This window comes from Lolium perenne, chromosome 3 (genome assembly GCF_019359855.2).
Source record: "Lolium perenne isolate Kyuss_39 chromosome 3, Kyuss_2.0, whole genome shotgun sequence".
NCBI classification, from domain to species: domain Eukaryota; kingdom Viridiplantae; phylum Streptophyta; class Magnoliopsida; order Poales; family Poaceae; genus Lolium; species Lolium perenne.
This window is the reverse complement of record NC_067246.2, coordinates 84,242,111-84,265,779: the sequence shown is the minus strand read 5'-3', so window position 1 is coordinate 84,265,779 and position 23,669 is coordinate 84,242,111. Positions and strand designations below refer to the sequence as shown.

The window sequence follows — 23,669 nt, the reverse complement described above, 5'->3', positions numbered from 1 at the left end:
ACAACAGAGTTGTGGGAATGACACTAATGTTCCCACTTGAGTAAGTTAGGCAAATGAAGAGTCTTTTATTACTAAAGTGCTTATGAAATAAAACTAGCTTTATGCAAATAAACCTAGAGCTTAGCACCCCCTTACCATAGTTGATAGTACTTACATTATTAGTATTAGTTTACGAGTACTTTAAAGTACTCATGGCTTTGTCCCTAGCTATTCAAATGGCCAGACTATGAAGAGGAGTACCAGAACCAGGAAGAAGGTCAGCAGGACGTCTACGACAACTAGGACCACTTCTGACGTCAACAGTTGCCTGTGGAACAGATGGGCCATGACCGCTACTTCGCTTCCGCTATGTGTTTTGTAATTGGATCCTTAGATCCCCTATGTTGTATTAAGACTGGATCATGTGATCCTTTGTTGTAAGACGATTATGTGTTGTAATGAATGATGTGTTGTGATATCAATCTATTATGTCTCGCAAAAACAATATTCCTGGGATTGCGATGAATGGCATAATATGCATCTGGACTTAAAAATCCGGGTGTTGACATAGTGCATTTAGAAGGCCAACTTCGCTCGCGACTCTCCTCCTGCCGCTGATAGTGATGATGAGTACCAAACCGAAGAGGAATCCGAGTGATCTCCATGGGGCGAGTAGCATCGCGCGTTTCCCCTTTTTGGCGTCTCGATGCCAAAGGGGGAGAAGTGTTCTATTAGGTCTTCTCTACGGGTATTTGCATGGTTAGGGCACAAGCATATGCGTTTATCATTCCTTTATTGCTCGTGTCCTCCTTTATGTCGTTTATTTGAACTATTTGGCTTGTTGGTTTGCTCGTTCAAAACTATGTGTTATATGTGGTTGTGAGACATTATGTTAAGGATTTCGGATTTCTATATGTTGAGACCAAGGTTTATTATATGGTGTGTGATGTTATATATCCGGTATTATATATATCCATACGGGTATGATCTCTATCACCTTGTCTCAACTTCATATATGTCTATGTCTCTTGTTTGAGCTCATGTTGGATACCCCTTGTGTTGATGCACCTCACACCTATATGTTGTGTATTTGTATTCAAATGCAAATTACTTGTATGCACACATGTAGGGGGAGTGCCTCTATGTTTTTCCAACATGCTTGCTCTCTATAGTGTTTTTCTTGCAAATCCGTATATTTTCATCAAACACCAAAAAGGGGGAGATTGAAAGAACATCTCTCACATTATGTTTTGAAGTGTTTGATGTCAATACATGTGATACTCTAATGTTTGATGAAGTGTTGCAGAGATTATACATATACATATATGTGAGTGTCTTGTGTGGAGAAACAAGACAAAAGGAAGCAGAAAAAGTTTCACCAGGCCGGATAATCCGGGCCGGATATTTGCAAAATATCCGCCCCCCAAAATCGGCTAAGGACTTTTGGCGATGTGGCTCAGTACTACCCTGGACATGGGCTGGTTTTTTGGCCGGACATTTGGCCGAAATTTCCCCAGGGCCGGACTTTTGGGAGGGGGGGGGGGGGGCGGATTATCCGGCCCTAACTTAGGCCGGATTATCCGACCCTCGAAAGTCACCAACGGCTGGATTTTGAGAAGGGGTATTTATACCCCCCTTCTTCTACCTTCCTCCTTGATCAATCATTGCACAAATTCTGCCAAGCCTCACCACCATTAGAGCCACCTCAAGAACACAAGATTTGCAAGATCTCCTCCCTCACCCAACCAAAGCTCTTGATCTTTGGAGATTCGAAGGAGAAGACACGGATCTACATCCTCACCGAAGCGATTTACATTTCCCCCTCATATGCTTGAGGGCCCTCTTGCTAGTGTTCCTCTTTGGATCCCTAGTTGTTTGTTGTTGATGTATTCTTGTTGATTGTTGTGTTGTTACAGATTTGGGAGCCTCCAATTTGGTTGTGGATGTGTGCCCCAAGAACCTTGTAAAGGCCCGGTTTCCGCCTCGAGGAAATCCCTTAGTGGAAGTGGTCTAGGCCTTCGTGGCGTTGCTCACAGGAGACCTGAGTGAAGCCTTCGTGGCTGTTGGTTTGGCTTTCGTAGCAACCACACTCCTCCAAACATAGACGTACCTTCTTGCAAAGGAAGGGACCTACGGGAATCATCTCCGTGTCTCCGCGTGCTCCACTCTCGGTTACCTCTATCCTATTCTATCTCCTATATATTGCGTAGCTATATCTTGCTTAGTTGTTATCCTTGTCATATAGGTAAATTCACATAGTTGCATATCTAGAGAATTTACCTTTGTGTCTAGCCTAAATTGAAAAAGAACTAAAAATTGGTTAGCACCTATTCACCCCCTCTAGGTGCGGCATACGATCCTTTCACCCTTATCCGAATCCAGGTCTCTGCGAAGGTTTCCACAGGTTCTGGATCATCAAACCATTTAGTAACTGAGACAGTAACCCCTTCTTTTTGTTGGAGATATGCCCAAGAGGCAATAATAAAATGGTTATTATAATAGCAAAATATGATGTTGCCACCGGGTGGCACTGCCACCCCACTCACTGCCATCCGATCAATCATTGAGATTGATGCTTTCATTTGTTAATTGGGTCGTCCTTGTAAATAGCCTGCACCTAAACACTTTCGGCAGTTATTAGGCTCATGCATGTAGCAGGTCCTCTGCGCTATTGTCAGTGATTAATCTCCCTACACATCCACGTAAAAGTAATACACAGCAGGTCGTCCAGCTGCTACTTGCAGGGACTCACGTGCTCTAGTTCTATATGCAGCTAGTTTCACTAGCAAATAATTTAATGTGAATATTTTTTCTCTCATTCACACACTAGATAGCATGTACAACCACACACAGCAGCACCAGTCCCCAACCTGTGTTAGTTTTGGTCAGAATTGATGAGGGGTGGGGAGAAGTAAAAGCTACTAGGTCTTTGTCGTCAGTGGTTATTGATATGGCAGTCGGAATCATTTGGTCCACTACTTGTCTAGCATATCCGGCTGCAGATTTCATTGATTTATTCTGAAGTGAGGTAGAAATCATCCGCCGGGTGCACAAGCTTTGTTCAGCCAACATAGATGGCAGATGTCGACTCGCGCTCTCTCTCTCTCTCTCTGTATCTCGGAACGCGAGGCCCTCGTCTTTCCTCTGGTCGCTGATGGGGTCGGCCAGGAAGAGGTCTATGTCAAACAGTCAAAGTGCACGTCTGCTCGGGCGATGCTTGCCGAGGTGGCGACATGAGCGTGAAGGGCTGGAGGAACCCCTGTAAGCGAAGCGCCGCAACCCACAACGACGGCACGTCGAGCTCCAGTCCGAATTACCAGCCGCCGAGGTTGCCGAGCGAGAGGGTGGTAACCCACGGGCAGCGCAGCCATCGTTGGGCGGTGCCGAGTGCCGACGCATGACGAAGGCGAAGCTAGCTTGTATGAGAGGTGGACGCGGTCGAGCCCTTGGGCGACGAGCAGCGGGGCGGCGTCCACGATGGCCTAGAGCTCCGTGAGCAGTACGACGCAACCGCGCAGCCGCAGCCTCTCTAGCCGCCCGAGCGACGACCTTTGTGCGTCCAGCGACAACGTGGGCAGTCAAGGTGCAGGCGTGCGGAGGGCGTCAGATGGAAGGACGGCGATGGGGAGGCTATAGCACATTCCGGCGGGGAGACATGGACGTGCAGCTCCTCGAGGGCGCGCACCGGGGCGCCGGTGAGCAGGGTGTGTTGCCTGTCATCGATTTAGCACCGCGAATAGCAGGTCCTCATCATTGTTGGGTTCGAGGTAGGTAAATTTTAGCTTCCTGAGGCTGCTACCCTGGGCATCGGCAAGGGCGCGGAGAGAGGCGTTGGTTGTCATGGAGGAAGACAAAGCTCCGGCTGTAGGGCAGCGGGCCGGAACCGTAGAGGAAGACAAGGATCCGACTTGAACATGGAGCAGGTGTTGGATTATATATCTGGCTTTGAGCAAAGTGAAGTTGTGGTCGGTGGCGAGACGGAGGAGGAAGATGGAAGTGGCGAGCTGCATGGTGAGCTGCGAGGTGGTCGCGTCGAGTTGCGTGGCGGCCGCAGCGAGCTGCTTGTGAGCTGCGAGGCGGGCGCGGCGAGATGCATGGTGGTTGCGACGAGCTGCTTGGCGGCCGCGACGAGCATACCGTCGAGGAGCTGCGACACGAGCGGATTACGGAGTTTTTTTTTTTTTTTGAACAGAGACGGGGTCAACGACCCCAGCGGAGCAATTTTCATTTAAGCACATATGGCAGGTACAAATTACAGCAAGGTCCCTTATCATCTCTTGCCCTAAATAACCAACTATTTGAAGAAGAGACCCTACAATTTACACAAAGCACCCTGGCAAGAAATGTAGAAAAGCAATCAAGTGCCTTCGTGCCTCTGCCACCGCACGCCGGCGAGCTCGAGGCGTCACCGCCGAGCTCAGAGAGCTGTATGCTCGAAAGCCCTACTCCGGCGAGAGGATCCAGCTTCTGGCAACCTCCAGGAGCCCGGGGACGAACCACTTGGGTTCCTAAAGGCGTCGAGCACCAGCAGATAGATCGGAGGGCCTCCAAAGCGGAGGTTGAAGATGGGTCACCTTGTTGACCGAGGATCACGACGACAAACCTGGTCGCCGCGTGTTGCGCTCGTAGGAGAGATCCTGCTCCAGGATGCTCGCATGTCGATCTGTGAACCACGACGCCGGCGAGGATCTCCTCCTCTTTTCCACCACCATGGTGGCCAGGAGAAGGAAGAGCCAGCCAAGCTCCGCCCAGATCAAGAGGAGAGCAGTTGAGCTTTATTTGAGGGGTCGTGGTAGCGCCGTCGCCGTCCGCCTCCGGCCCCCACCATCGGAGCGCCACGCACAGCCACCACACCACCACAGGCCACCGGGAGCAGCCCAAGCTCCACCATGGCCAAGCCCCCAAGGGCATGACGCCAAACTCCACATGGGTAACATCTAAAACTAGACTAGATCTGCAGCTATACCTAATCCTACCTACTCCGGCGCCCATCTTTGACCTACTCCGGCCGGCTATTCCGGCGGAGAGGGCCTCAGATCGGCCCGGCCGACGGAGGTCGACCCTCAAAGTCCTGTAGCGGAGAGAGAGAGGGGAAGGGGGGGAATGCCGTCTCGATGATTACGGAGTTATGAGGTTCGTTCCATGGCCTGCAAGCTGCTGCATGGCATGCGCCGCCAGTGTGGTGAGCGGGGCAAGCTGCGTAGAGTATTGTAGTACTTTGGTATTAATTGGAGCTGAGATAGACAACTGAACTGGTTAGCTGGCCATTGCAGAATACACTATTACAATGCAGGTTACACTGTTACATGCACCTGCTAACGCTGACACTGTCGCATGCATGCCAGAAGATTACCTCACTTAATCATAGCTGTCCAGTAGGTACGGTGGTCTAATCCACTCAAGAAATCCGAATCTCCAGCGTGATCGGACGACAACTGGTGGGGTGGTAGTGCCACCGGGTGGCAACAAATCCACACTCTATTATAATATATCTTTGTGTTTATGATAATGTTTGCATACCATGCTATAATTGCATTAACCGAAACATTGATACATGTGTGTTATGTAAACAACAAGGAGTCCCTAGTAAGCCTCTTTTATAACTAGCTTGTTGATTAATAGATGATCATAGTTTCATGATCATGAACATTGGACGTTATTAATAACAAGGTTATGTCATTATGTGAATGATGTAATGGACACACCCAATTAACCGTAGCATAAAGATCACGTCATTAAGTTCATTTGCTATAAGCTTTCGATACATAGTTACCTAGTCCTTTCGACCATGAGATCATATAAATCACTTATGCCGGAAGGGTAATTTGATTACATCAAACGCCACTGCGTAAATGGGTGGTTATAAAGGTGGGATTAGGTATTCGGAAAGTATGAGTTGAGGCATATGGATCAACAGTGGGATTTGTCCATCCCGATGACAGATAGATATACTCTGGGCCCTCTCGGTGGAATGTCGTCTAATTAGCTTGCAAGCATATGAATGGTTCATAAGAGACCACATACCACGGTACGAGTAAAGAGTACTTGTCGGAGACGAGGTTGAATGAGGTATAGAGATACCGATGATCAAACCTCGGACAAGTAAAATATCGCGTGACAAAGGGAATCGGTATCGTATGTGAATGGTTCAATCGATCACTAAGTCATCGTTGAATATGTGGGAGCCATTATGGATCTCCAGATCCCGCTATTGGTTATTGGTCGGAGAGAAGTCTCAACCATGTCTGCATAGTTCGCGAACCGTAGGGTGACACACTTAAGGTTTGATGTCGTTTAAGTAGATATGGAATATGGAATGGAGTTTGAAGTTTTGTTCGGAGTTTCGGATGGGAACCAGGACATCACGAGGAGTTCCGGAATGGTCCGGAGAATAAGATTCATGTATAGGAAGTCACTTTCCAAGTTTGGAAATGATCCGGTGCATTTATGGAAGGTTCTAGAAGGTTTTAGAAAAGTCCGGAAGAAATCACCATGGAAAGTGGAGTCCCAGAGGGACTCCACCTAGCATGGCCGACCAGCCTAAGGAGGAGGAGTCCCAGGTGGACTCCACCCCATGGTGGCCGGCCACCCCCCCAAGGAAGGGGTGGGAGTCCCACCTTGAGTAGGAGTCTCACCTTGGGTAGGTTTCCCACCTTATGGCAAGTTCTTGAGTTGGGGTCTTATTCGAAGACCTGGAGTCTAACTCTTGGGGGTTTCCACCTATAAAAAGAGGGACAAGGGGAGGGGGCCGGCCACTCTAGCCTCCAACCTTAGCCGCCCCCTTAGTGGCCGGCGCCCAAGCCTCCCTCTCCCCAAACCCTAGCGCCCCTCCTCCACATACTACTCCCGCAACGCATAGGCGAAGCCCTGCCGGAGTTCTCCACCACCACCGCCACCACGCCGTCGTGCTGCCGGGATTCCGAGGAGGATCTACTACTTCCGCTGCCCGCTGGAACAGGGAGGAGGACGTCGTCTTCATCAACACCGAACGTGTGACCGAGTACGGAGGTGCTGCCCGATTGTGGCACCGTCAAGATCTTCTACGCGCTTTTGCAAGCGGCAAGTGATCGACTACATCCACCACGAGATCTAATCTCGTTAGGCTTTGGAAATCTTCAAGGGTTAGTCTCGTGATCCCCTCGTTGCTACCGTCTTCTAGATTAGATCTTGGCTTGTGTTTCGTTCTTGCGGTAGGAAATTTTTTGTTTTCTATGCTACGAATCCCATCACTTTTGCTAGCCCAAACCTTGGGTACCCAATCACTTGCTCCACAGGGATATGTGGTGGGAATTTCACTAGGTAAGACCAATCCCCAAGTTCCCTAATCTGCTAGGGCCAATTTGTCTTGTAGATGTTGGAGAATTCTCTAGCCAGGTCCTCTCTGCTAATCTCTCCATCCTCAATAGTCACCACACCACAGTTTCTTGTAGAGCTAATGGGTTTAACACTCACTTCAGGAGCTTCAGTATGATAAAAACCAAGACCATTTGCAGAACTTCCTATGTACCTAGCAATCTGGTGAGGCCTCTTGAGCACTGGAACAAGCAGCCTTCAGATGTCCTGGCTCTCCACATCCTTCACAGATGGTATCTGCATAGTTCAAAGAGTTTGAACCAGAAGATTCTACCTGAGCTGGACCTTTCTTCTTCTGTTGGAATCTACCCTGCTGATTCTTGTTTCTACCCCCATACTCTCCAGTTGCTTGTTGACCTTGACCACCATTCTGCTGCGGGTTCACCCATTGGTTTGGTTGCATACCAAAAGGTTGCTGAGGATAGGGAGGAAAAGGACCCCCAAACCAAGGTGGAGGCATAGCACCAGGCATCAAACCGTAAGGAGCTTGAGGTGGGTAAGGATAACCTTGCATCTGGTTGAACTCTGGTTGAAATTGTTGATTCTGTTGCTGCTGTCGATCTCCTCTTCCGCTATTGCCACAGCCACGGCCTCTCCCACGATCAGCCATGTTCAGAAGCTCCTCCTGCTCCAAGTCTTCAACACCCAGCACACACAAGCCAGGTCGATCAGGGAGAAGTGGTGGCAGCGGCTTGAAGGGGGAGACGCGAACCCTAGGTTCACCCCTTTTTGTACAAGGACGTCTCTGCCCTGGTGGTTTGGTAGGATCCGGAGGAATATGCCACAGCTGTCTGTAGAAGCTTTCCACCTCGTCCACCTCTGAGCGAAAGGTGTTCCAAAAGTAATCTATTCCTTCCTCTCTTGGACTCTTGTCAACGGCTAAACGCCCAGACTCAAAAATGCTAGCAAAACATCCAAAAGCTTGTCGTTGAGACCGAAGCCTCAACTCTCCTTCTTCTCTGCCACCATCACTTGCAGAGTTTTCTCCATCAGCAAGGTTTGATGACTGAGAACCAGCAGTGATGTTGCCGCAATGCGATCCCTGCGCGAGCCACCATCCTCTGCCCTGATCGGATCCCACATTGGCGGCATTTGGCGGTTTGCCTCCACCATTGCCATGGACACAGGGGAGAGAGGATGCCTGGGACGGCCTGGCTGCCCATCTCGCCTGATTGGTTGACGAGAGGCCCTCATGGCACAACGAGGAATCTCCGATGGCACTTCCTTTTTGCCTTTGAGCTCGTCGCAGAAGAGCTTCTTCAGAGATTTCTTCTTGCCAGACTTCACCATCACGGGCCTGCTCACAGCAGCTGATCCCTTCTCCATCGAGGCAACCTGACGCGCTCGCTGCCCCACTGGAGACGGTGAAGTCCCCTTGCATCGCAGCTTGGATCGAAATCGGCCGAATGAGCCGATGAAGAGATTGAAGTCACGAACTCCCGGATCCGCTGCAGGTCGAGACGGGCAAGCCGCACCTTCCTCCAGCTGTGCCCCTCCCAAACCAAGCGAGAGCCGCCATGGATCTGGGTCCGAGCTTGAAGTGGTAGATCCGCGACCGTCTGCTCCAAACCCTCGCCCGCCGCCCTGTCGCGCAAGGCCCTGAACCTCGTCGTCACTCTCCGAAACCCCTCCTCCATCACCACCGGGCGGCACCAGCGTCACGCGCCTCCGCGGAGGACGGCGATGCGAGATTGGGGGAAGCGAGAGGAAGCCTCGCCACGGAGCTGGGCGGAGTTGAGCGGACAAGCAGGCGGAGTGGCGTACGGACGCGTGTCCATAGGAGGCCTTGGAAGTAGTAGAGTCAGCACGGCCCGGCGACGTGTCGTGTGCGAACCCCGAGGTGGTTCCACCATGAACAGGACCTCGGGTCGGACGCGTCGCGTGGACCCTCGCTTCCGAAACGCCTTCATCGTCAAACGGAGCATGGTGCTCCCCTTCTCCCTCCTTCACCTTGACGAGACGTGAAGAGGGGCGGCGCCTCGCTGCTGGGAGATTCAGGGCGGCGGAATCCCACCACCGCGTTCGCCAGCCGCAACCCGCGCCTCCAGATAACGGATCTGCCTCGGGAGATCTCGAGGAAGCGGGGGTCTGAATCCGGCCCGGCCCAACACGAACCCCGTCGCCTTTCTTCTCCGTTTCCTCTGCTGTCTCACCACTCTCTGTTCCGTTGGCAACTTGGCGTAGCAGCGACGCGAGCAAAACCCCAGCCGGCGGGACGCCATGGCCGCCGCGCTACGCGCCCTCCGCCGCCTCCCGGCCACCTCATCGTCTCGTCCGCTGCCGTCATCGCTCCCCGGACCTTCTCGCAAGGTAACATTAACAACGCTGTCGATTTCTCGCGCCGTTTCCTGACCCTCGCCGACCAAAACTCCCCATCCCCTCTCCAGCTCTCCGCCGCCGCCGCCGCCGCATTCAGCCTCCCGTACGCGCGCGGTGCGCACTCCGCTCCGAATCTTGTGCCCTCGATCCTCCGCCGCTTGTGCTCTGCCGCCAGGGTAAGGGTTCCAAGAACCAAAGCCGCGCCCTTTCGCTGTTCATTTCTTAGGTCCTCGGGCTGCTCAACGTGCCATTGCTGACGAAATCGAAATCCCGCAGGGAGAACGCTCCGCCGCCGACCTCGCATCTGTGCGCCGTGCCCACGCCTCTCCGCTCCACGCACCCTCCCTGCTGCCGGTGCGCCACCACGGCACCACCACCACCTCCACCCAGGCCCCTGCCTCCACCAAAGTAAGCTCCCATGTTCATGCTGCCACCATCCGATTTATCTTGCTCGTCAAGCCTGTTATCCTGTGATTTATCTTGCTACTTAGGTTCAGTCACCATGTTCCGTTACCTCGTCAGTCTGACTCTGACCTGCTGTTAGATTATTGGGTGTTTGGCTATCTATTTAGGATACACAGTACGTTTTTGCGTGGCAAAAATCTGAGATGAAAGCTGAGAGGAAATTCGTTAATTATGAAATTATGCTAGTAGTACATTTAAGTTGGTTTGCCTAGATGAGTAACAAAGTTTTAATCTCCTCACCATGGACAGATCAATAAAAATAACTAGCACATCAGTAACAACACAATGTGCCTCAGTCTTTATATAAAGACAGATTTTTTTGTTTTGTTTGTGGAGCAGATACTTCGTAGTAATTCACAACCATTCACTGCCTGCGAAAGTCTGTCCCTAATTGAAAAGGTTGGGAATTTCAGGAACATATCGAAATTGTAGTTGGGATGAGCCAACATGCAGATACGTGTGGTTTCAGTAGAATTGCGAATACCGCATATCGTTTACATTTAGGAACATGTCTAGCGTCAGGACTATGAGCTGCCAGAACACGCAGGCATCGATTCGCTCTAGATGCATCCTGTCTTGGCATTTAGAACATGGATCTTCAAATAGGAGCGGGATTTTGAATGAGATCCACCTTGTAATAGCCTAATAAGTGGTAGTACTTGGAATCGCTGTGTAAGAAAAATGTCATTTTGTGAATTGTGATCTTATAATGAAGAAATTCCGCCGGTCCATTTTTTGCTGACGAGTCCTTGATTTATTATGCAACAATACTATCGTGTACACAGGGAATCAGAATCAAAGCACCTCTTAGTAGTTTTGTATCCTGAGCAGATTCATCTCTGTTTTGCACGGCAGCACCACTAGTACATCCATGTCGCAGTGATTACTCCGTGTTCGAGTGTCAGTGTTTTAGCTGCCATGTTTTGTTCGTGAGGCTACTAAGCTTGTCTTTCTATCCTAGAACTTTTTTGTTCATGTTTGTTGTCTGGCTCCTTGAAGCCTATATGGATTAGATCGATCAAAGAATCGAGCAACTTTGAATAAAAAATGATGCATAGCATTCCGGTAACTTCATTGAACTTGGCAAAGCAAGTCACTCATTAAGTAACTCTGTTTCTTGCATGAGTAATAGCACGCAAAGGCGCAAAGTAGCTTAAAACCATCAGTAGGAAATTCAACTCTGTTTTTTTTTTTTTTTTGTATCAGGCCATCTTGTAGGACCCGTGATGTCAAGTACTCTTGACAGCTAAGATTAAAGCCGAGCACACTTCCAACCCACTGCTTGCTTGTGAGTGGGGTTTACTGCTTTCAATTTTCAGCCTCGCATAACATGTTGTTTTAATCTGTGCACCAGCTCAACTCTCCGGAGCAGTGCAGCGAAGAGGAGGCTGTGCAGTTTGCGCTCGAAAAACTGCGCAACATTGACAAGTCGTTGGCGCAACTCAAGCTGTACATGTGGTGCAAGTTTGTTCTGTTTGGAATGTTCCTGCATGTGTTCTACAGGTTGTTTTCTCTACTCAAGGAGGATGTGGTAGCCCTTGGAAAGAAAGTTGACAAGCTCGAAAGCCGCCGGATCCTAGAGAGAAAGATCGTGCAGAGAAGCGATTCCTGCTAAATTAATTCATCTCTTGACGGTGCTACAATCCTGAGCAATGATGACGCATGGGTTTGAATTGTGCCAGATTGTCTTGACTGAAGAAACTGATCCGGTTTAGTAAGTAGTCTTGGCTTGTTCATGAAGGTGCCAGATGTTTCTAATGGCAACTTTGAGGCGCTATTGGCAACATTTTTTTTTACTGAAGAAACTGATCCAGTGTAGTGGCCTTGACTTGTTAAATGTTAATGGGAGTCCCAGATGCTTCTAGTTTGTACACTTTGCGGTGTTAGTGGCAACTTTTTTTTTAAGATGAAGATAATTGGGAACAGTTGCATATGTGCCTATTGCTGAAATGTTAGTTGCTCCGTGCCTCTAGTCTATTCCTTTCCTGAATTGATACAAAAAAATATTGTCTGATCTTCCAATTACATTCGTTAGAAATTGTAAAATTTACCGAGGCTTGGAACCAGCAGTCTGTCAGATGAGTGGAGCACTGCACTGGGTTGTGTGGTCATCCAATCATGATTTGTGGACAGTAGAAAATGGCAATTTAACAAATATTTAGCAAAAAAAAGTGATATAAGCTAATTTGGCTACACAGCATCCATTTCCGAAGCTTGATATACGGCCCAGCCCAACCTCTGTCTTCTTCGTCTACCCTCCAGTCTGTGTCACTCTGTCTGTTGGCGTAGCAGCAACGCGACGCGAGCAGAACCAAAACCCCAGAGCGGCGACGCCATGGCCGCCGCGCTCCGCGTCTTCCGCCGCCGCCCGGACGCTTCTACAGGCCGTCTGCTGCCGTCCTGGCTCCTCGGACCATCTCCGAAGGTAATAACGATAACGCTCAAAACTTCTCCGTTCCGTTTCCTGATCGTCGCGGACCAAATCCCTCTCCCCTCTTTAGCTCTACGACGCTGCCGCCGCCTCCAGCCTCCTGTACGCGCCCGCTCTGCATTCCTCTCCGAATCCGGTGCCCTCAGTCCTCCGCCGCCGCTACTGGTCTTCAAGGGTAAGGGTTCCAAGAACTGCCTCCCAAGCTGCGCCCTTTGCAACTTCTCAGTTCATTTCTTCGTCCTCCTGCTACTCAACGTGCAATTGTTGAGCCAAATTTATCCTCGCGCAGTCGCAGGTGGGAGATGCAGCCGCCGGCCTCGCGGTTGGGCGCCGTGCTTACGCCTCTCAGCTTCAGGTGCCCTCCCTGCTGCCGGTGCGACACCACGGCTCCACTCCCACCTCCACCAAGGTAAGGTCCCTTGTTCGTGCTGCTGCCATCTTGGATGTCGCTATAAATGCCTACGAGCATGAACTTCCGGATCCTGGAGGATTTCAGTAGCTCTAGATGCTTCGATTATTTGGTACTTGGAGGTTGGAACACGGATCTTCAGACGGGAATGGGGTTCAGGCACTGAAGACAGTTCCATCCTGCTTTGATAGTCCATTTTTTTTTTCTGCCGAGTCCTTGTTCTGATGAACAATCATACTATTAGGAACACGTACCAGTATACCACCCAAGAAATCAGTTAGATGCAGAGCACGCCTTAATTTGTGGCTTTGTGTGGCTGTAGAGGCCGTTCTGTATTCTCAAAAGTCAAAACCTTTCTTCCTTGTTTGCAAAGCAGGGCCTCTAGTACATCCAGCTCACTGTTTCACCTTGTATTGTATCACCGTGTCAATTTTTTTACCGGCCATGACGCCTTAGTTAGTTAGTTACACTGTTTCTGATTGAAGTAATGACCTAGAACATGATCTTCTACTGTCGCTACGGTATCTATACTGAATTTAATGTGCAGCTGCCAGAGGCTGCTAAGTACTACCCTAAGTCCCTAAGTCTCCATCATAGTCAGTCAGTTCCTGTTCTTTTTTTGGCTCCCTCAAGCCTGCATGGATGAACTACTCGGGCAGTTCTGTATCACAATTTATATATGACTGTTATTGAGTTGAACTGAGCTGCGTAGTTCACTCGCTCAATGAGTATATTCGTTGCATGTCTAATAGCAGCCTTAAGTAACTGATGATTGAAATCCTCAGCTCAATGTCTACCTGCAGCAGGAAACTCATGTACATAGGGTTTTCCGCAAACCATAGGTTACATATTTCCATAGCCAATCAGATCATGCTTTATAACCAAATCGCCCTCAGCAGATACAAATTATTAAGACGGAGCACATCTCCAGTTAACCCTCAATTTCACTATGCCCAATAAGTTGCATACATGTGTCCTCATGATGATCTTTACAGTAAGGACCTTGCTGCTCTCCATTTTTGCCCTGTTCATTTTGTGGCTCCTTCAAGCCCATATAGATTAAATTGATCAACTAATCAAACAATTCACATTCAAAACTGATATATGGCCATAACTGAATTGAACTTAGCCCACTAAGTCACTCTGCTTCTTACATACTATCTATAATAGACCACAAAGGCGCACAGTAATTTGAAACCCTAAGCTCGTTGTCCAACCTGCAGCTGGATATGCAATTGTGGTGTGTGTTCTTCACCAACAGTAGGTTATTTACATAGCCAAAAGGAAAAGATCAGGCCATCCTTTTTTTTAAGGTATAAAATCATGCAATTCTTCAGGTTCCAAGCACTCTTGGCAGCTACAAATTAAAACCGTGCACACTTGCAACCCTAAATTCTTTCAGTCCCACATACTACCTCCACCCCAAAGCTTCACTAAAAAAAAAAAACCCTCCATCCCAAAGCTTAAGGCTTATATTAATTTAGATACCATATGAAAATATATTTCGTTATCTATTTAATGATATTAATATTGTATTTTGTATGTTAATGTTTTTTGGTAAAAATTTAGTCAAATTTGACATAGTTTGACTTTCTAAAAATAATATAATCATTAAGCTTTGGGATGGAGGTAGTATATAACTTGCATGTTTGTGAATGGACTAAACTGACTTAACTTTTAAACCCCGCATAACATGTTGTTTTGATTTCTACAGCAGCCAAACTCTCTGGAACGCACTGAGGTGAGGGAGGCTATGGAGTATGTGCAGGATGTACTCGCAAAATTGCAGGATATTGACAAGTCAGTGGCGCGCATGAAGAAGAACCTGTGGATACCGATTGGCTTGCTTGCACTATCCATGTATCCGTTCTTCCGGATGCTTTACCTAGGCATGCTGGAAGTCGCGATTCTGGAAGTGAGGGTCGAAGAGCTCGAGAAGCTCGAAGAGCTCGGGAATGCTCTTGGCTGATTTTGCTCTCTTGATAATGATAATACTGCATGATGGATGAAATCCTCGGTATTGTCAAGTGAACTGTGCCGGTTTGCCTTGACTGAAGAAACTGGTCTAGTTTAGGGCTCTTGACTTTTTCATGGATGTATGTAATGCAAGTGCCAAGTGGTGCAAACAATTTGAAATGTGCCATTCTGAGACGCCACTATGGTTATGTTTTGCATCAATTGATAGGTAGGTGTGATTGTTATGAACTAGATGAATTAAATCTAATTGGCTAAGAAAGCAAAAAAATAAAATTGCTTGATGCCCACATTAGATTGAGCAGAACATACAAGGTAGGAATCTTGCATATCTAGGCACTGGTTTTTTTAAATCTATTTGTTAGCTTAGAAGAAGAATCTGAAAGAGCTTTAGGCATCGAGAGAGGGAGAATCTGTGAGAGAATGTCCAGCTGGAACTGCAAGTGTGGTTTAGCTATTCAGATGCTAGCCAAACTTAGCACAGCCCAAGTATGACCTTAAACCATCAAACAGAACCATCTTGGATGTCGCTATAAATGCCTACGAGCATGAACTTCCGGATCCTGGAGGAATTCAGTAGCTCTAGATGCTTCGATTATTTGGTACTTGGAGGTTGGAACACGGATCTTCAGACGGCAGTGACCACTCGACCTCGGCCGGCCATGGTCTGACTCTACTCTACTCTCCTCGACAATTAAAAGTCAAAGTCTAAGTCACACGCGCTCCCCGCACGCGGTGGATGATGCCAGACTCCTATATATAGAGAGGGAGCAAGGTTGAAGCTGAGAGAGAATGAGGTGCTTGTTGGATGCCATTGTGAGGATGGACAGCCCAGATGCAACTTGACAAGAATCGGTGACATGGCCTTTGGATTCAACAAATAAACGCTTCGGTAGAAGAGAACATTCTACTTAATGCCTTTACTTCATACGAGGCGGCCATATGCGCGCCAGGGTTAGCAGTCCCAATACAATCCAATACGGTTCGTGGAGCAGGTAACAAACACAGTGGCGCCACACGAAGCTAAACGTCCCAATTCGTTGTTCTAGCCTGAACGGAACTACTATGCACCTAGCTAGCTCATGCTTTCACTAAGGGCATCTCCAACCGGGCGACCAAACGGACGCGCTGGGCCGTCCGTTTTGGGCCGTTTGCGTACCCGAGCGGACGCGCGGACGGAGCCCCGCGTCCGCGCGTCCATTTGAGTCGCACGCTGCGCCCAACGCAGCGGCCACCCATTTGGCCATTTGGCCTATTTCTTTGGAAAATAGGTCCTCTGGCCACAGATCCTTATAAACAATGTCTAACAAATATAGAATAATATCTCGTAAACATAGAAGAATATATAATAAACATAAAATATTATCAAATAGCATAAAATATTATCAAATGTACCATGATAAATCAAATAAAATGTGCCATAGTTTGAGAAAAATATAAAAATTACAATTGAGATTGTCTAACTCAAATTGGGCGCTCGAGGATCTCCTTCTGTCTCTTCTCGAACCAAGCTCTCTTTGCCTCGCTCATGTTGGTCAAGTCGGCGTTCATGATGAGGTTGTCCTCGGCTTGGCGTTTGAGCTCAACTTCCTTCGCCTTCAGCTCCACCTCTTTGGCCCTTGCCATTGCTATGAGCTCAAGTTCTCTCTCTTTGAGCTCAAGTTCTTTAGCTTTGGTCTTGGCCTTGACCTCTTCAATCTCAAGCTTCTTCTGCTGGACATCAAAGAATTTCTTCCTGTCCTCTTCTTTCTCCCGGCGCCTCCTCTCATCCCTCTTGTCCGTGGACACCTCTCTGTCCGCATGCATCTCCTTCAAAGTGCCGTACAATAGCATGGACGAAGCATCACGCTTCATGTCGGCTTTGGTTGACTTGTGGCCGCGTGGACGACTTGCACGAGAAGCGGAGCTACCGCAAGGCTGCCCACCATCAAGGTCAATGACAGTGGCATCTTTGGCGGGATTGTTGCCAGTCAAGGTCGCCATGTACCCCTCGTACCCCTCCTGGAACTTGGGGGTGCCGTGGAGTTCCTTCCAACAATGAGGGAAGGCAAAGGTCTTCTCTCCATTGTTGACTTTGTAGAATTCCAAAGCTCGCCACACCTAGAGCAAAGTGAGACAACAACGATAAACAGATGTGCAAACATCGGATGAATAAGTTGAGGTTAAGAATCATACCAAGTCCTTCACACCCATGCCACTAACGGGGACCCGCTTCGCGTGATCATACGCCGCCTGGAACTTGTTGCATTCCGTTTGAATTGCTCCCCACCTCTTTTGGAGCGATATTTCGCTGCGGTCGCTCTCAAATGGCTCCTGTCCATATTTGCGATGTTCATGGAAGTATTCATAGATCCGGCGCCAGAATGCGGTCCCCTTCTACTCGGCACCCGTCAACGCATCTTGCCCGATGGTCAACCATCCATCGACGAGCACCTTGTCCTCCTTCTCCGTGTAGTTGCCGGTTTGTTTGCTTACCCGGCGGGCTCGAGCTTGTGCAGCTGCGGCTTGTGTGAGGGCCTCACCGAACAACGGCTCCTCCGCGATGTTTATGCTGCCGGGACCGGCAGTTGTGCCCTCCTGTGTGTCAATGGGAGGTGGCTGGGGAACCTGCTGTGTCGAAGGATATGGCAGGGTCGTCGGCATTGTCTGCGCGAAAGACGGAGGGGCCTGCACGGTGGACGGTGACTGCGCGCGCGCGGCCGACATATCGTCGAACAGGTTGCGTGCACCGGCCATCGCAGCTGCTTCCAGGTTCTTGGGGCCTTTGGAGTTCGCCGGCGCACGGTTCAGGTCAATGGACGAAGGTGACGGCCCCGTCATGGACTCGCCCACCTCCGGTGACCCATCCCGTGACTGGTACGCCTGCCGCCCTGAATGCGCCCCCATTTCGTGCCCAAACGGGGCAGTCGGTGGGGCAGTTGACCTTGGAAGAAGGGGCCGGGTCACGGACGAGGCCGAGCTCCCCCCCGAGGCCGCGCCGGTGCCGGGGATGATCATGTGCTGGCCGAGCGCTGCGTGGCCGTAAAAGAGCATGGCCTGCGCCTGCTGCTCTTGAAGGAGAGTGGTCTTCGCGAGCGTTTGGAGTTCGAGGAGCTGCTCCGCTGCCCGCACCCGCTCCTCCTCGGCGGCGGCGTTCTTCTTCCGCAGATCACACGCCCTGCGCCACACCCCCCGCTTCTTGCTCTCCATCGCCCTCTGCTCCGCGGTGAGGTCGGGCTTCGCCTTCTTCGTCGGCGGCCCGGGCTCCACGACCACCGGAGCGTCCAGTTCAGGAGCCGCCTCGACGGCAGGAGCGGCAACGGCCGCGGGCAGTGCGTCCTCTCGGATGGTGGCGGTGGTGGCGGTGGCGGCGGCAGTCGCTTCGTCGGCCATCTCTAGGTTTTGGGAGTACAGTGGAGTGTTTCTGTTTTGGGAGGCAGACAGGCGGGCCAGGGGCGGACAAGGGGAGGACGCGAGCGACCAGCCTTTCGCGTCCGCGGCCACGCAAACTCGTCCAAGATTTGGGCCGGGTTTGGGTCATCCCGGACGCCGCGGCCATCCGTTTTAGGGATGGGTCCGCGCGCTGGGCCGCGTTTTTGTCCGTTTAGACCCATCCGGACGCGCGGGCGCGGGATGGGTCGCCCGGTTGGAGATGCCCTAAGAACTGCATTTCCCCTCCATTCCGGCCTCTGGCAAGTCTGCACCGACAAAGCCATTGACAACAAGGACGAAACCCACATATAAGCTGGATTCCTCCTGATGGAATAAATCAACTAGTACTCACGCTTCTAGCATTCATATTCTTTCTTTATTTATTAAGCTAATCGCCCAAAGTATATTCAACTAGTACTCCCTTGCTAGGATGCTTAGTTCTTTCTTTAGTGAAGCTAATCGACTAGTACTCCCTTGCTAGCATGCCTGTTATTTCTTTAGTGAAACTAATGTGTGCAAACATAAATTTTCTTGAAATTTTGACATGAACTATACATTCTGTTTTTTTTTTTACATTTTGACCACACATTAAAATACTAGTTAATTAAAAATATATAAAGTGCAAAAGCATGTCAAAGTGTCAGAGTACACAAAAACATACTACCTCTGTCCTTGTTTAATCGACGCGGGGTTACAGCCTAGCTAGTAGAGCTTGTATGCATGTACGGCGGCAATTAAACACGAACGGAGGGAGTACATGCGGACCAAAATGAGCAGGTGACGAGAAATGAATGAGAAATTTCTCTCCTTAATTCCATAGCAAATCACTACTTCTAGATGATGGATTCAATCAATGTAATATACAGACCATGAAAATCAGCCATCATCATATACCTAAACATCTACAACTTATACACATGACAATGTTTCTCAAACATCATCCACCTCCACATTCACCTCACAGCGGCATAATTACAACCAACAGAGATGGCCCAGCTCGCCAGCCAAATGCTAGCACACCGGCAATGGCGACGCAGTGACGGAACAAAAAACTTGCTGGTCGAGGAGGTTGACAAGGTCATGTACGAGTCAGATACGCTCATCATCTAGCATACACAGCATGACCAGCTTGGGCAGGGCGTCCAGCTACAGGAATCCAGACATTGGAGCGTTCACTCTAGAAAACATTATACCAACTAGTAAGAATCAAGAACAACGGAGATCTGAGCAAGTCATTGGACCAACAGTTCATTGGTATAATTTTGTACTTACAAATATGACGTACAAGTAGAATGAACTTCATGGAAACCATACAACATTCAACTGGGTGACTAGAGTGACTAGTGACACCTACTACCTCCGTCCCAAGGAATAAGGCGCACACGTATTCCAAGACGAACTTTGACCATAAAAATTGAGCAACTAAATCTTGGTTATATTATATGTAATTAGTATCGTTGGATTCGTATTCAAAAACACTTTCTAATGATGTTAATTTCATACAAATAATCTTTATATATTTAAAATAATTCTTAGTCAAACAAAAAGCACGTAAAACGAGAACGCCTTATTCCTTGAATCGGAGGTAGTAGTAATTAACATCCAGAGTGACTGGAGTGACTACTAGCATCTGATAAAGTAGACAAAAATAATTGGCCATATCCTAGAGTAGCTAGACAAACCTCTAGATGCTAATAGCATTCAACAACAAAAGTGCAAAACTAAACAAGCAGGCGGAGCATGCAACAACCACTAGGCAGGTAGCTAGTTCAACATGTGTGGATAGGTAGCTAGAAAGGTCCTAGGTGAAGACAATAAAATGGAGGAAAATTTCATGTGCACCAAATGCTAGCTCTTGCATTAAGCAAAGCAGCAGTGCACTAGGAAAAAAAATATCTGCCACAAATAAAACAAGCATTCAGTGAGAAAACTGGTTTTTAGTAGGGTTAATTGGGTCTATGCAACTCCAATTTTCACCACTTGGAGAAATGCCATTACAAAAACTGAACTTGGATATATGCCACTCCAACTCTCCAATACCTCTATGTATGCCATTTTGTGCACTTGAAAGGAATAACGGTTCAAATAATACATGTATTTCAGTGTGTACATACATATCTACCATAATACCACCGTTTTCAACTTTTGACAGCATATTTGACATTTTAGGGCACCAAAAATTTCAAAAAAAACTAATTTTGGTCAAAATTTGAACTTCTCAGAAAAATCTGAAAAAAATACAGAAAATCAAAAAACGTGATATGAGTCTATTGTTCAAGTTTCAGCCATTTCTGGGCAGATTTGGCCCCTTAAACCGAGGTGCAAATTTCTGTCCAGAAACTTTAACACCAGAATGCGCAAAATTTCGGTAGCATTTCAGCACAAGTTATCATAGATTAACATGCACAGTGTCAACACCCGGATTTTTAAGTCCAGATGCCTATTATGCCATACATCGCAATCCTAGGAAGATTGTTTTTGCGAGACATAACAGTTGAATATCATAGAATCATCATTCATTACAGCACCATAGTAGTTATTACATAAAAAGGATCACATGATCCAGTCTCATTACAACACTTGATCTAATGATCATTACATAACAAGTAGCGGAAGCGAAGTAGTAGTGGACTACCTATTCCACAGGCAACGCTTGACGTTAGAAGAGGCTCCTTGTTGTCGTAGACGTCCTGTTGGCCGTCATCTTCATACTGCTGCTCAGCTTCATAGTCTGGCGATTTGAATAGCCAGGGACACAGCCGTGAGTACTTTCAAGTACTCGCAAACTAATACTAGTGTAAGCACTAACAGTGAGAGTGTTCTAAGCTCTAGGTTTATTTGCATAAAGCCATTTTTAGTTCATAAACACATTAATAAAAGACTCCTCATATGCTAACTAACTCAAGTGGGAACATTAGTGTCATTCCCACAACTCTGTTGTGATTCAACAACAAAGTCACCCTTTCAAATTCAATTCACAAGTCACATTTGGGGAAAAGTTCTGATGACGGAACAGTATGGCCTTTCCAACTGTCCATGACCACGGACGCGGCTATTCGAATAGGTTTACACTCTGCAGAGGTTGCACACTTGTGCCACAACATTTGATTACATCCGTCAGAGATAACCCTGAATAATCATAACTCAGTATGCGGATCATCAACCATTAACCTTTCACTTACACACCCTAGTATAGGCACCTCTCCCCATGAGCTTGGCCTCCCGGTGATAGCCAACTGTTATCCCGGGAACTGCACAGGGCTTGGGTCGTACATTCACCTCATTTCACGTCATTTCACTTTCAGCGGAGGCAGCCTCGGCATAACCTCTATGACGCTTGTTCAGAGGGAACCCATACTAAGACACATAAATTTCCAGCTAAAGCCTTACCCATAATCAGGTATTGTGGGGGTACTCAAGAATTGGAAGGGTATCGCATCCGAACCCAATCATCAGTTTTCATAAAAAAACACCATTTCATCCAAGTCACATTCACCTTCAAAACTTTCAATAGAATGACTCGTCATTCCAAGGTTTTCAGAATTCAAAAGTTTCACAAGTTCCCAGCTAGAGTAGTCACTTTTAATTTAGCACTAGCAACTAGACATGATGGGTGCTAACTAGCTTGTAGCTTTCTAGGCTAACTTTGATGTTCTTGCACTACTCCTTAACTAGACTCAAATTGACTATAAAAGTAAACTTGCAAATCAAAGTAAAACTTTGAGAGATAAAACCTAGGATTGTAAAGTGAAACACAAAGTAATAGGGTAATAGTGCCTTGCTCAGGGAGAGCTTTGCACTAAGGTAGCTGGCAAGAATATTAGCTTGCCTTGGTTGGTGTACTGATCAAAGTGGTCTTGTTCTTCCTGTAAGTAGACCTCCTCCTCTTGGTACTCCTCGGTACTAGCGTCTATTATCGAAATACGAGGAATACAATCACCAAACAAGTCTTAAGGCTATACTAAGCACACACATGGTTCACACAAGCTATTCTATCATCACAACACTAATCACAAAGGGGTTTGGCTTGTGTGTTAAGAAAACTTGTAGGAGAGAAATAATTTCCTCTCATTGAATCTTCTTACAATTTAATTTTCTCAAATAATAATAAGGTATGAATTCATGTTGATCAAGGTCAACACTTCATATCTATCATTTGGGGAAAATGATTTAAATGAGGTACTAACCTCATACAATTTAAATCTTACACTTACAACAATTTAATGTCTCTAAGTAATCCATTAAGCAATGATATAGACCAAGTCAACACATCACTTTGAATTGCTTAGGACCATTGATTTAAATGAGAGGGAACCTCTCATACTAATTTGGAAATAATTTTGGATGATTTAAATGGACTAGAAATAGCTACATAGCCATTATTTTGCTCTAGTCCATGATCATACAAACAACTATGTGATGTTTTTGCATAAACATGTAGAGTATGTGAAATGTGGTCTATGAGAGTTAGAACCAACTCAAAATCACTTAGGGTTGATTTTTAATAATTGTTTGAAGTTACAAAAGCCCCTGCCTTGTTATTTTTGTCACATTAATTCTACAATGAAACTAGGGGTGGGACCAGTGGGGTTGAATAGAGCTTTTCATAAGCTTTCCAACCAAACCCAAATTCATCAAATTTGGCCCAGTGGATTTGAAACTATTCAAATTTGGAAAAATGGAACCAGTAAGCAAATTTGGAAATAACTGAAAAGTCGAATTTGAATTAAGTGGGCTGGCGGGAAACGAAACTGGGCCTAACCCATTTGAAATCGCAAAGGCTAGCCCACCACGCGTCCAGCACGCGTGGGCTGCCTGACAGGGTGGGCTCCACCCGTCAGTCTCTCACTCAACGCGAAACAGTAAGTTCTAATCTGCGCCGCACGATTAGAACACGATCCAACGGATCACGTTCATCATCGTCGCCGGCGAGAGGGGAGCTCTGGCGCGGCGAGGGGAGGGGGTCGACGGCTCACCGGCGGCGCGGTGATCGTCGGCGATGGGCTGCGGCGACGTTGTCGAAGACGGTGGACCTCCTGGTACCAGTGGCGTCTCCGGGGATGACGCCTATCTCCGGCGAGCTTCTGCGGCGGAGCACGGGCAGCGATGAGGCAATTGGTGGTCTAAGGTGGGCAATGTCGAGCAGAGAGGGGTCGAGGAGGGCGATAGAGGAGAGGGGAAGATGTTGGTGTGCTTGATTTGGAGCGGGGAGTGCCCCTTTTATAGCGGCGAGGAGAGGCCGAGGTGCTGCGGCGATGGTGGTCATGGCGACGTTGCTACAGGGGCACTGGTGGACTGGCGATGACGCGCGCGAGTTGGCAGGGTCAG

At 48.1% G+C, this 23,669-nt stretch overlaps 3 protein-coding genes across 4 annotated transcripts; 2 read left to right on the top strand and 1 right to left on the bottom strand.

Moving 5' to 3' along the window:
* The first annotated feature begins 9,490 nt into the window (after positions 1 to 9,490).
* LOC127338258 (uncharacterized) lies at positions 9,491 to 11,990 on the top strand. The gene is made up of 4 exons (XM_051364453.2): positions 9,491 to 9,642; positions 9,720 to 9,827; positions 9,928 to 10,059; positions 11,471 to 11,990. The coding sequence occupies exons 1-4, from the start codon at positions 9,553 to 9,555 to the stop codon at positions 11,729 to 11,731; spliced, it is 591 nt and encodes a 196-aa protein (XP_051220413.1). The 5' UTR covers positions 9,491 to 9,552; the 3' UTR covers positions 11,732 to 11,990.
* A 399-nt stretch (positions 11,991 to 12,389) lies between these two features.
* LOC127341762 (uncharacterized) lies at positions 12,390 to 15,112 on the top strand. Of its 2 annotated transcripts, none has more exons than XM_051367690.2 (4): positions 12,390 to 12,541; positions 12,618 to 12,722; positions 12,837 to 12,956; positions 14,674 to 15,112. In XM_051367690.2, exons 1-4 carry the CDS (start codon positions 12,452 to 12,454, stop codon positions 14,923 to 14,925), a joined length of 567 nt encoding a protein of 188 aa, XP_051223650.1. In that variant the 5' UTR covers positions 12,390 to 12,451; the 3' UTR covers positions 14,926 to 15,112. The 2 variants fall into 2 exon arrangements, with proteins under 2 accessions (XP_051223650.1, XP_051223649.1); XM_051367689.2 differs by having other exon boundaries at positions 14,671 to 15,112.
* A 1,210-nt stretch (positions 15,113 to 16,322) lies between these two features.
* Positions 16,323 to 17,299, bottom strand: LOC139837541 (uncharacterized). Its single transcript, XM_071826945.1, has 2 exons — positions 17,106 to 17,299; positions 16,323 to 17,030 (listed from the first exon to the last, which is right to left on the bottom strand). The coding sequence occupies exons 1-2, from the start codon at positions 17,121 to 17,123 to the stop codon at positions 16,395 to 16,397; spliced, it is 654 nt and encodes a 217-aa protein (XP_071683046.1). The 5' UTR covers positions 17,124 to 17,299; the 3' UTR covers positions 16,323 to 16,394.
* Positions 17,300 to 23,669: the final 6,370 nt, after the last annotated feature.